The sequence below is a fragment of the Ranitomeya imitator genome, chromosome 10, assembly GCF_032444005.1.
Source record: "Ranitomeya imitator isolate aRanImi1 chromosome 10, aRanImi1.pri, whole genome shotgun sequence".
In the NCBI taxonomy this organism is placed as follows: domain Eukaryota; kingdom Metazoa; phylum Chordata; class Amphibia; order Anura; family Dendrobatidae; genus Ranitomeya; species Ranitomeya imitator.
In genome coordinates this window covers 72643307-72656312 of record NC_091291.1, presented here as the reverse complement: position 1 = coordinate 72656312, position 13006 = coordinate 72643307, and the positions used below count along the sequence as shown (strand labels likewise).

General features: G+C 52.5%; 1 protein-coding gene across 3 annotated transcripts in view; it reads left to right on the top strand.

Moving 5' to 3' along the window:
• Positions 1–13006, top strand: part of HMBS (hydroxymethylbilane synthase) — a 139676-nt gene that overhangs the window by 21451 nt on the left and 105219 nt on the right. For all 3 annotated transcript variants that reach the window (XM_069742433.1, XM_069742434.1, XM_069742432.1), the window contains exon 7: positions 2931–3008. In XM_069742433.1, coding sequence (XP_069598534.1) covers positions 2931–3008 — 78 coding nt within the window. The remainder of the gene's footprint in view (positions 1–2930; positions 3009–13006) is intronic.

The following is a 13006-nucleotide window of genomic DNA, read 5'->3' as shown; positions in this document are numbered from 1 at the left end:
TAGTATATTGCCCAGTGACGTAGTATATTACCTAGCTACATAGTATATTGCCCAGCCACGTATGTCACAGGTTAAAAAATAAACATATACTCGCCTTCCGATCTGAGGGCCCCTTGTAGTTCTGTCGCCAGCTTCCGGTCCCAGGCTGACCGTGACGTCATGGCAGGTCCTTCTCGCGTAGGCACGCAGGACCTGTGATGATGTAGCGGTCACATGACCGTGACGTTATGGAAGGTCCTTCTCGCACAGGCGCGCAGGACCTGTGATGACGTCGCGGTCACATGACCGTGACGTCATGGAAGGTCCTTGTCGCATACCATCCTTAGCACTGGAAAGTCGCGAAGAGCGGGAAAGGCGCCGGAGGGTGAGTATATGATGATTTTTAATTTTTTTTCATTATTTTTAACATTAGATCTTTTTACTATTGATGCTGCATAGGCAGCATCCATAGTAAAAACTTGGTCACACAGGGTTAATAGCGGCGGTAACGGAGTGAGTTACCCGCTGCATAACGCGGTCCGTTACCGCTGGCATTAACCCTGTGTGAGTGGTGACTGCGGGGAGTATGGAGCCGGCGCCAGGCACCTGACTGCAGGGGAGGGACTAACTGTGGCCGTCGCTGATTGGTTGCGGCAGCCACGACAGCGATAGCGACTTGGATTCCATGACAGACAGAGGCCGCAACCAATGAATATCTGTGACAGACAGACAGACAGAAAGACGGAAGTGACCCTAAGACAATTATATATAAAAAAAAATCACCTGCAGCATGCAGACAGCAATTCCTGCACTCCAGCATGATTGGATGTGTAATGTGCAGTTCATTCTTTTATAGTTAATCGAAAAAAAAAATGCCTGAAAATGGCACCAGCTGCTCCTGTGCAATATCAGCTATCAGCGATCCGATGGCTGATACTATGCAAGTGGTGCCATATTGCTGGAGAAACCAAAAATGTCCTCCTCCAAGACGGCGCCGGTGATGCAGCTATCAAATCGCCGGTAGATGCTATTGTGCAGGCAAAGCCAATGCCATTTTTTTTAGACACATTTTTTTTTTCTGATGAATTTATTTCTAGCATGATATAAAAGAATGAACTGCACATTACACATGCGATCATGATAATTCTATAATATATATATATGATATTCATTATGTAAACTAGGGGGCAGGTCAGTGACCTGTCAGAAGCCATACTGATGAATATGTAAGCAGAGCACCACATGAAGACCCCCACAGGCCGCCCCGGAGTACGGGCATATCATTAACTCAAAACTGCAAATAAAGATTACACAACAACCACAAGACGGATTTCATCACCAGGTCTCATTAATCAGTATAACTGCACCGACCTGACACTGTCTGTGGGTTACTGTGCACAATCCTGCTGACAGGGGAACTTAAAAAAAAAATTAAGTATAAAAGTTCAAATCACCCCCTTTTTGCCCCATTAAAAAACATAAAAAAAATACATATATTTGGTATTTCCGTGTTCAGAAATTTCCGATCTATCAATATATAAAAATAATGTATCCAATTGGTAAACAGCGTAACGAGTAAAAAAATCAAAATACCAGAATTACATTTTTTTTTTTGGTTGCTGCAACATTGCAATAAAATGCAATAACGAGTGATCAAAGCATCTATCCCAAAATGGCATGAATAAAAACGCCAGATCGGTGCTCAAAAAATAAGCCCTTACCAAGATAGATGAAGGTGCCAAGAGTCTCAGACTTTTTGTTTTTTTTTTGTTGTTGCAAACTTTGAGCAAACTTTCACAACTTAAATAAAAAAGAACCTAGACATGTTTGGGGTCTGTGAACTTGTAATGACCTGGAGAATCATAATGGCCGGTCAGTGCTAGCATTTGGTGAACATGGTAAAAAAATAAAAAAAATTGTGTAATTGCACTTTTTTTTTGCGATTTCACTGCACTTTGATTTTTTTCCTGTTTTTTAGTACACTATATGGTAAACCCAATGGTGTCGTTAAAAATTAAAACTTGTCCCACAAAAAACAAGCCTTCACATGGCCATAGTGATGGAAAAATAAAGGTATGGCTCTGGGAAGGATGGGAGCAAAAAACAGAAAAGCAAAAACAAATACACCTGGGGTTGAAGGGGTTATCCACTTCTTGGACAACCCCTCCTGCTTCGGCGCTATCCCAATGTCTCCAACTCTTGCGTGGCATTTTGCACATCAGCACCGCAGCCATCATTGGCCTTCAGCATTCACCCTTCCCTCTAATGACCCCTATGTGATCACAGCAGCCAGTTAGCAGCCGATGTTTGGCTGCAGTGTTAATGTGGGATAATGTCATGCAGGCGCTGGGAGACCCAATGAGGGGTTTAGGAATACAGTATTTAAAAGAAAACCTGGTGACAGGATTTTACTTCCCCATCTGAGAGCATCATGGTGTAGGGGCAGAGACCTTGAGTCCAGTGCTGTATCACTTACATTGCAGGTTGTAGTTTGGATAAATTCTCTATTTTCCCTGCTGCGGATCTATCAGATCTCTGAATGCTGAGCCCTATATAAACCTGCCTACACCACTGATTGGCAGCTTTCTGTGTACACTGTGCATAGGCAGAAAGCTACCAATCGGTGGTGGTGGTGGGGTTATGCAGAGCTCATGAATATGGATGACTACATGGCAGCAGGCTTACTAGTCCTCTAGTGATAATCTGCTGCTGATAAAACACTGATTTTCTCAAACCTACAACAAGCAGCCGAATAAGTGACATTCACATTATGCTGCTCTCAGATTGAGTGGGAAAAACGTGCTAACAGATTCCCTTTTAAGAAGGTGTTGTGCAAGTAGTAAAAAAACCTCTTCATGTTGAAAAAGGCTTGGACTTATCTGTAGCGATGATAGATTTTGTGCTTTTCTGTCCCTGTTGTGACTCTCATGTATTTTTTTTTTCCCCCCTAGGCGTGAAAGTCCGTATGATGCAGTTGTTTTTCATCCTAAGAATGTGGGAAATACATTGGAAAGTTTGCCCCAAAATAGGTGAGATTGGCGCCATTACTGTTACTTTTCCATTCTACCTACACAGGACAGGAAAGTATTTGGTGGCGACTGAGGGCTTGGTGGGAGATATGTGCTGTAATCTGACAGCATCTGGTGTAAATTACAGCAAATGATTGAAAACTGGAGCAAACAGTGAATCCCCCTCTGCTTCCACCATGTTGGCTGATTTACAGGCACTTTACTATTTACATTGCAGAAACTTGCATTAGACGGTGCGAGAGTGTGGCTGCCACAGTCGGTGCGTCCTCACTCACTGTGTCACTTCCCCCATCCCCCAGCGTAGGCCGCAGCCATATGTGAGTGCAGCACAGTTATTATGGTGGTTGGTGGTGGATGAAGCGGTCGGTGCGTCCTCACTCACTATGTGTCACTTCCCCCATCCCCCAGCGTAGGCCGCAGCCACATGTGAGTGCAGCACAGTTATTATGGTGGTTGGTGTTGGATGAAGCGGTCGGTGCGTCCTTAGTCCTTATGTGTCACTTCCCCCATCCCCCAGCGTAGGCCGCAGCCACATGTGAGTGCAGCACAGTTATTATGGTGGTTGGTGGTGGATGAAGCGGTCGGTGCGTCCTTAGTCCTTATGTGTCACTTCCCCCATCCCCCAGCGTAGGCCGCAGCCACATGTGAGTGCAGCACAGTTATTATGGTGGTTGGTGGTGGATGAAGCGGTCGGTGCGTCCTTAGTCCTTATGTGTCACTTCCCCCATCCCCCAGCGTAGGCCGCAGCCACATGTGAGTGCAGCACAGTTATTCTGGTGGTTGGTGGTGGATGAAGCGGTCGGTGCGTCCTTAGTCCTTATGTGTCACTTCCCCCATTCCCCAGCGTAGGCCGCAGCCACATGTGAGTGGAGCACAGTTATTATGGTGGTTGGTGTTGGATGAAGCGGTCGGTGCGTCCTTAGTCCTCATGTGTCACTTCTCCCATCCTCCAGCGTAGGCCGCAGCCACATGTGAGTGGAGCACAGTTATTATGGTGGTTGGTGTTGGATGAAGCGGTCGGTGCGTCCTTAGTCCTCATGTGTCACTTCTCCCATCCTCCAGCGTAGGCCGCAGCCACATGTGAGTGCAGCACAGTTATTCTGGTGGTTGGTGCTGGATGAAGCGGTCGGTGCGTCCTTAGTCCTTATGTGTCACTTCCCCCATCCCCCAGCGTAGGCCGCAGCCACATGTGAGTGCAGCACAGTTATTATGGTGGTTGGTGTTGGATGAAGCGGTCGGTGCGTCCTTAGTCCTTATGTGTCACTTCCCCCCATCCTCCAGCATAGGCCGCAGCCACATGTGAGTGCAGCACAGTTATTATGGTGGTTGGTGTTGGATGAAGCGGTCGGTGCGTCCTTAGTCCTTATGTGTCACTTCCCCCATTCCCCAGCGTAGGCCGCAGCCACATGTGAGTGCAGCACAGTTATTATGGTGGTTGGTGTTGGATGAAGCGGTCGGTGCGTCCTTAGTCCTTATGTGTCACTTCCCCCCATCCTCCAGCGTAGGCCGCAGCCACATATGAGTGCAGCACAGTTATTCTGGTGGTTGGTGTTGGATGAAGCGGTCGGTGCGTCCTTAGTCCTTATGTGTCACTTCCCCCATCCTCCAGCATAGGCCGCAGCCACATGTGAGTGCAGCACAGTTATTATGGTGGTTGGTGGTGGATGAAGCGGTCGGTGCGTCCTTAGTCCTCATGTGTCACTTCTCCCATTCCCCAGCGTAGGCCGCAGCCACATGTGAGTGCAGCACAGTTATTATGGTGGTTGGTGTTGGATGAAGCGGTCGGTGCGTCCTTAGTCCTTATGTGTCACTTCCCCCATCCCCCAGCGTAGGCCGCAGCCACATGTGAGTGCAGCACAGTTATTATGGTGGTTGGTGCTGGATGAAGCGGTCGGTGCGTCCTTAGTCCTTATGTCACTTCCCCCATCCTCCAGCGTAGGCCGCAGCCATATGTGAGTGCAGCACAGTTATTATGGTGGTTGGTGCTGGATGAAGCGGTCGGTGCGTCCTTAGTCCTTATGTGTCACTTCCCCCATCCCCCAGCGTAGGCCGCAGCCATATGTGAGTGCAGCACAGTTATTATGGTGGTTGGTGATGGATGAAGCGGTCGGTGCGTCCTTAGTCCTTATGTCACTTCCCCCATCCTCCAGCGTAGGCCGCAGCCATATGTGAGTGCAGCACCGTTATTATGGTGGTTGGTGTTGGATAAAGCGGTCGGTGCGTCCTTACTCCTTATGTGTCACTTCCCCCATCCCCCAGCATAGGCCGCAGCCACATGTGAGTGCAGCACAGTTATTATGGTGGTTGGTGGTGGATGAAGCGGTCGGTGCGTCCTTAGTCCTTATGTGTCACTTCCACCATCCCCCAGCGTAGGCCGCAGCCACATGTGAGTGCAGCACAGTTATTATGGTGGTTGGTGGTGGATGAAGCGGTCGGTGCGTCCTTAGTCCTTATGTGTCACTTCCCCCATCCTCCAGCGTAGGCCGCAGCCACATGTGAGTGGAGCACAGTTATTATGGTGGTTGGTGTTGGATGAAGCGGTCGGTGCGTCCTTAGTCCTTATGTGTCACTTCCCCCATCCCCCAGCGTAGGCCGCAGCCACGTGAGTGCAGCACAGTTATTATGGTGGTTGGTGTTGGATGAAGCGGTCGGTGAGTCCTTAGTTCTTATGTGTCACTTCCCCCCATCCCCCAGCGTAGGCCGCAGCCACATGTGAGTGCAGCACAGTTATTATGGTGGTTGGTGTTGGATGAAGCGGTCGGTGAGTCCTTAGTTCTTATGTGTCACTTCCCCCCATCCCCCAGCGTAGGCCGCAGCCACATGTGAGTGCAGCACAGTTATTATGGTGGTTGGTGTTGGATGAAGCGGTCGGTGCGTCCTTGGTCCTTATGTGTCACTTCCCCCCATCCCCCAGCGTAGGCCGCAGCCACATGTGAGTGGAGCACAGTTATTATGGTGGTTGGTGTTGGATGAAGCGGTCGGTGCGTCCTTAGTCCTTATGTCACTTCCCCCATCCTCCAGCGTAGGCCGCAGCCATATGTGAGTGCAGCACAGTTATTATGGTGGTTGGTGCTGGATGAAGCGGTCGGTGCGTCCTTAGTCCTTATGTGTCACTTCCCCCATCCCCCAGCGTAGGCCGCAGCCATATGTGAGTGCAGCACAGTTATTATGGTGGTTGGTGCTGGATGAAGCGGTCGGTGCGTCCTTAGTCCTTATGTGTCACTTCCCCCATCCCCCAGCATAGGCCGCAGCCACATGTGAGTGCAGCACAGTTATTATGGTGGTTGGTGGTGGATGAAGCGGTCGGTGCGTCCTTACTCCTCATGTGTCACTTCTCCCATCCTCCAGCGTAGGCCGCAGCCACATGTGAGTGCAGCACAGTTATTATGGTGGTTGGTGGTGGATGAAGCGGTCGGTGCGTCCTTAGTCCTTATGTGTCACTTCCCCGATACCCCAGCGTAGGCCGCAGCCACATGTGAGTGCAGCACACTTATTATGGTGGTTGGTGGTGGATGAAGCGGTCGGTGCGTCCTCACTCACTATGTGTCACTTCCCCCAGCGTAGGCCGCAGCCACATGTGAGTGCAGCACAGTTATTATGGTGGTTGGTGGTGGATGAAGCGGTCGGTGCGTCCTCACTCACTATGTGTCACTTCCCCCATCCCCCAGCGTAGGCCGCAGCCACATGTGAGTGCAGCACAGTTATTATGGTGGTTGGTGCTGGATGAAGCGGTCGGTGCGTCCTTAGTCCTTATGTGTCACTTCCCCCATCCCCCAGCGTAGGCTGCAGCCACATGTGAGTGCAGCACAGTTATTATGGTGGTTGGTGGTGGATGAAGCGGTCGGTGCGTCCTTAGTCCTTATGTGTCACTTCCCCCATCCTCCAGCGTAGGCCGCAGCCACATGTGAGTGCAGCACAGTTATTATGGTGGTTGGTGGTGGATGAAGCTGTCGGTGCGTCCTTGGTCCTTATGTGTCACTTCCCCCATCCTCCAGCGTAGGCCGCAGCCACATGTGAGTGGAGCACAGTTATTATGGTGGTTGGTGTTGGATGAAGCTGTCGGTGCGTCCTTGGTCCTTATGTGTCACTTCCCCCATCCTCCAGCGTAGGCCGCAGCCACATATGAGTGCAGCACAGTTATTATGGTGGTTGGTGGTGGATGAAGCGGTCGGTGCGTCCTTAGTCCTTATGTGTCACTTCCCCCATCCCCCAGCGTAGGCCGCAGCCACATGTGAGTGCAGCACAGTTATTATGGTGGTTGGTGTTGGATGAAGCTGTCGGTGCGTCCTTGGTCCTTATGTGTCACTTCCCCCATCCTCCAGCGTAGGCCGCAGCCACATGTGAGTGGAGCACAGTTATTATGGTGGTTGGTGTTGGATGAAGCTGTCGGTGCGTCCTTGGTCCTTATGTGTCACTTCCCCCATCCCCCAGCGTAGGCCGCAGCCACATATGAGTGCAGCACAGTTATTATGGTGGTTGGTGGTGGATGAAGCGGTCGGTGCGTCCTTAGTCCTTATGTGTCACTTCCCCCCATCCTCCAGCATAGGCCGCAGCCACATGTGAGTGCAGCACAGTTATTATGGTGGTTGGTGTTGGATGAAGCGGTCGGTGCGTCCTTAGTCCTTATGTGTCACTTCCCCCATCCCCCAGCGTAGGCCGCAGCCACATGTGAGTGCAGCACAGTTATTATGGTGGTTGGTGCTGGATGAAGCGGTCGGTGCGTCCTTAGTCCTTATGTGTCACTTCCCCCATCCTCCAGCGTAGGCCGCAGCCATATGTGAGTGCAGCACAGTTATTATGGTGGTTGGTGTTGGATGAAGCGGTCGGTGCGTCCTTAGTCCTTATGTGTCACTTCCCCCATCCCCCAGCGTAGGCCGCAGCCACATGTGAGTGCAGCACAGTTATTATGGTGGTTGGTGCTGGATGAAGCGGTCGGTGCGTCCTTAGTCCTTATGTGTCACTTCCCCCATCCTCCAGCGTAGGCCGCAGCCACATGTGAGTGCAGCACAGTTATTATGGTGGTTGGTGTTGGATGAAGCGGTCGGTGCGTCCTTAGTCCTTATGTGTCACTTCCCCCATTCCCCAGCGTAGGCCGCAGCCATATGTGAGTGCAGCACAGTTATTATGGTGGTTGGTGGTGGATGAAGCGGTCGGTGCGTCCTTAGTCCTTATGTGTCACTTCCCCCATCCCCCAGCGTAGGCCGCAGCCACATGTGAGTGCAGCACAGTTATTATGGTGGTTGGTGGTGGATGAAGCGGTCGGTGCGTCCTTAGTCCTTATGTGTCACTTCCCCCATCCCCCAGCGTAGGCCGCAGCCACATGTGAGTGCAGCACAGTTATTATGGTGGTTGGTGTTGGATGAAGCGGTCGGTGCGTCCTTAGTCCTCATGTGTCACTTCCACCATCCCCCAGCGTAGGCCGCAGCCACATGTGAGTGCAGCACAGTTATTATGGTGGTTGGTGGTGGATGAAGCGGTCGGTGCGTCCTTAGTCCTTATGTGTCACTTCTCCCATCCCCCAGCGTAGGCCGCAGCCACATGTGAGTGCAGCACAGTTATTATGGTGGTTGGTGCTGGATGAAGCGGTCGGTGCGTCCTTAGTCCTTATGTGTCACTTCCACCATCCCCCAGCGTAGGCCGCAGCCACATGTGAGTGCAGCACAGTTATTATGGTGGTTGGTGATGGATGAAGCGGTCGGTGCGTCCTTAGTCCTTATGTGTCACTTCCCCCATCCTCCAGCGTAGGCCGCAGCCACGTGAGTGCAGCACAGTTATTATGGTGGTTGGTGTTGGATGAAGCGGTCGGTGAGTCCTTAGTTCTTATGTGTCACTTCCCCCCATCCTCCAGCGTAGGCCGCAGCCACATGTGAGTGCAGCACAGTTATTATGGTGGTTGGTGTTGGATGAAGCGGTCGGTGCGTCCTTGGTCCTTATGTGTCACTTCCCCCCATCCCCCAGCGTAGGCCGCAGCCACATGTGAGTGCAGCACAGTTATTATGGTGGTTGGTGTTGGATGAAGCGGTCGGTGCGTCCTTAGTCCTTATGTGTCACTTCCCCCATTCCCCAGCGTAGGCCGCAGCCACATGTGAGTGCAGCACAGTTATTATGGTGGTTGGTGTTGGATGAAGCGGTCGGTGCGTCCTTAGTCCTTATGTGTCACTTCCCCCATCCCCCAGCGTAGGCCGCAGCCACATGTGAGTGCAGCACAGTTATTATGGTGGTTGGTGCTGGATGAAGCGGTCGGTGCGTCCTTAGTCCTTATGTCACTTCCCCCATCCTCCAGCGTAGGCCGCAGCCATATGTGAGTGCAGCACAGTTATTATGGTGGTTGGTGCTGGATGAAGCGGTCGGTGCGTCCTTAGTCCTTATGTGTCACTTCCCCCATCCCCCAGCGTAGGCCGCAGCCATATGTGAGTGCAGCACAGTTATTATGGTGGTTGGTGATGGATGAAGCGGTCGGTGCGTCCTTAGTCCTTATGTCACTTCCCCCATCCTCCAGCGTAGGCCGCAGCCATATGTGAGTGCAGCACCGTTATTATGGTGGTTGGTGTTGGATAAAGCGGTCGGTGCGTCCTTAGTCCTTATGTGTCACTTCCCCCATCCCCCAGCATAGGCCGCAGCCACATGTGAGTGCAGCACAGTTATTATGGTGGTTGGTGGTGGATGAAGCGGTCGGTGCGTCCTTACTCCTCATGTGTCACTTCTCCCATCCTCCAGCGTAGGCCGCAGCCACATGTGAGTGCAGCACAGTTATTATGGTGGTTGGTGTTGGATGAAGCGGTCGGTGCGTCCTTAGTCCTTATGTGTCACTTCCCCGATACCCCAGCGTAGGCCGCAGCCATATGTGAGTGCAGCACAGTTATTATGGTGGTTGGTGATGGATGAAGCGGTCGGTGCGTCCTTAGTCCTTATGTCACTTCCCCCATCCTCCAGCGTAGGCCGCAGCCATATGTGAGTGCAGCACCGTTATTATGGTGGTTGGTGTTGGATAAAGCGGTCGGTGCGTCCTTAGTCCTTATGTGTCACTTCCCCCATCCCCCAGCATAGGCCGCAGCCACATGTGAGTGCAGCACAGTTATTATGGTGGTTGGTGTTGGATAAAGCGGTCGGTGCGTCCTTAGTCCTTATGTGTCACTTCTCCCATCCTCCAGCGTAGGCCGCAGCCACATGTGAGTGCAGCACAGTTATTATGGTGGTTGGTGTTGGATGAAGCGGTCGGTGCGTCCTTAGTCCTTATGTGTCACTTCCCCGATACCCCAGCGTAGGCCGCAGCCACATGTGAGTGCAGCACACTTATTATGGTGGTTGGTGGTGGATGAAGCGGTCGGTGCGTCCTCACTCACTATGTGTCACTTCCCCCAGCGTAGGCCGCAGCCATATGTGAGTGCAGCACAGTTATTATGGTGGTTGGTGGTGGATGAAGCGGTCGGTGCGTCCTCACTCACTATGTGTCACTTCCCCCATCCCCCAGCGTAGGCTGCAGCCACATGTGAGTGCAGCACAGTTATTATGGTGGTTGGTGGTGGATGAAGCGGTCGGTGCGTCCTTAGTCCTTATGTGTCACTTCCCCCATCCTCCAGCGTAGGCCGCAGCCACATGTGAGTGCAGCACAGTTATTATGGTGGTTGATGTTGGATGAAGCTGTCGGTGCGTCCTTGGTCCTTATGTGTCACTTCCCCCCATCCTCCAGCGTAGGCCGCAGCCATATGTGAGTGCAGCACAGTTATTATGGTGGTTGGTGTTGGATGAAGCGGTCGGTGCGTCCTTAGTCCTTATGTGTCACTTCCCCCATCCCCCAGCGTAGGCCGCAGCCACATGTGAGTGCAGCACAGTTATTATGGTGGTTGGTGCTGGATGAAGCGGTCGGTGCGTCCTTAGTCCTTATGTGTCACTTCCCCCATCCTCCAGCGTAGGCCGCAGCCATATGTGAGTGCAGCACAGTTATTATGGTGGTTGGTGCTGGATGAAGCGGTCGGTGCGTCCTTAGTCCTTATGTGTCACTTCTCCCATCCCCCAGCGTAGGCCGCAGCCACATGTGAGTGCAGCACAGTTATTATGGTGGTTGGTGGTGGATGAAGCGGTCGGTGCGTCCTTAGTCCTTATGTGTCACTTCCCCCATCCCCCAGCGTAGGCCGCAGCCACATGTGAGTGCAGCACAGTTATTATGGTGGTTGGTGGTGGATGAAGCGGTCGGTGCGTCCTTAGTCCTTATGTGTCACTTCCCCCATCCTCCAGCGTAGGCCGCAGCCACATGTGAGTGCAGCACAGTTATTATGGTGGTTGGTGGTGGATGAAGCTGTCGGTGCGTCCTTGGTCCTTATGTGTCACTTCCCCCATCCTCCAGCGTAGGCCGCAGCCACATGTGAGTGGAGCACAGTTATTATGGTGGTTGGTGTTGGATGAAGCTGTCGGTGCGTCCTTGGTCCTTATGTGTCACTTCCCCCCATCCTCCAGCATAGGCCGCAGCCACATGTGAGTGCAGCACAGTTATTATGGTGGTTGGTGTTGGATGAAGCGGTCGGTGCGTCCTTAGTCCTTATGTGTCACTTCCCCCATCCCCCAGCGTAGGCCGCAGCCACATGTGAGTGCAGCACAGTTATTATGGTGGTTGGTGCTGGATGAAGCGGTCGGTGCGTCCTTAGTCCTTATGTGTCACTTCCCCCATCCTCCAGCGTAGGCCGCAGCCATATGTGAGTGCAGCACAGTTATTATGGTGGTTGGTGTTGGATGAAGCGGTCGGTGCGTCCTTAGTCCTTATGTGTCACTTCCCCCATTCCCCAGCGTAGGCCGCAGCCATATGTGAGTGCAGCACAGTTATTATGGTGGTTGGTGGTGGATGAAGCGGTCGGTGCGTCCTTAGTCCTTATGTGTCACTTCCCCCATCCCCCAGCGTAGGCCGCAGCCACATGTGAGTGCAGCACAGTTATTATGGTGGTTGGTGGTGGATGAAGCGGTCGGTGCGTCCTTAGTCCTTATGTGTCACTTCCCCCATCCCCCAGCGTAGGCCGCAGCCACATGTGAGTGCAGCACAGTTATTATGGTGGTTGGTGTTGGATGAAGCGGTCGGTGCGTCCTTAGTCCTCATGTGTCACTTCCACCATCCCCCAGCGTAGGCCGCAGCCACATGTGAGTGCAGCACAGTTATTATGGTGGTTGGTGGTGGATGAAGCGGTCGGTGCGTCCTTAGTCCTTATGTGTCACTTCTCCCATCCCCCAGCGTAGGCCGCAGCCACATGTGAGTGCAGCACAGTTATTATAGTGGTTGGTGGTGGATGAAGCGGTCGGTGCGTCCTTAGTCCTCATGTGTCACTTCCCCCATCCCCCAGCGTAGGCCGCAGCCACATGTGAGTGCAGCACAGTTATTATGGTGGTTGGTGCTGGATGAAGCGGTCGGTGCGTCCTTAGTCCTTATGTGTCACTTCCACCATCCCCCAGCGTAGGCCGCAGCCACATGTGAGTGCAGCACAGTTATTATGGTGGTTGGTGATGGATGAAGCGGTCGGTGCGTCCTTAGTCCTTATGTGTCACTTCCCCCATCCTCCAGCGTAGGCCGCAGCCACATGTGAGTGGAGCACAGTTATTATGGTGGTTGGTGTTGGATGAAGCGGTCGGTGCGTCCTTAGTCCTTATGTGTCACTTCCCCCATCCCCCAGCGTAGGCCGCAGCCACGTGAGTGCAGCACAGTTATTATGGTGGTTGGTGTTGGATGAAGCGGTCGGTGAGTCCTTAGTTCTTATGTGTCACTTCCCCCCATCCTCCAGCGTAGGCCGCAGCCACATGTGAGTGCAGCACAGTTATTATGGTGGTTGGTGTTGGATGAAGCGGTCGGTGCGTCCTTGGTCCTTATGTGTCACTTCCCCCTATCCCCCAGCGTAGGCCGCAGCCACATGTGAGTGCAGCACAGTTATTATGGTGGTTGGTGTTGGATGAAGCGGTCGGTGCGTCCTTAGTCCTTATGTGTCACTTCCCCCATTCCCCAGCGTAGGCCGCAGCCACAT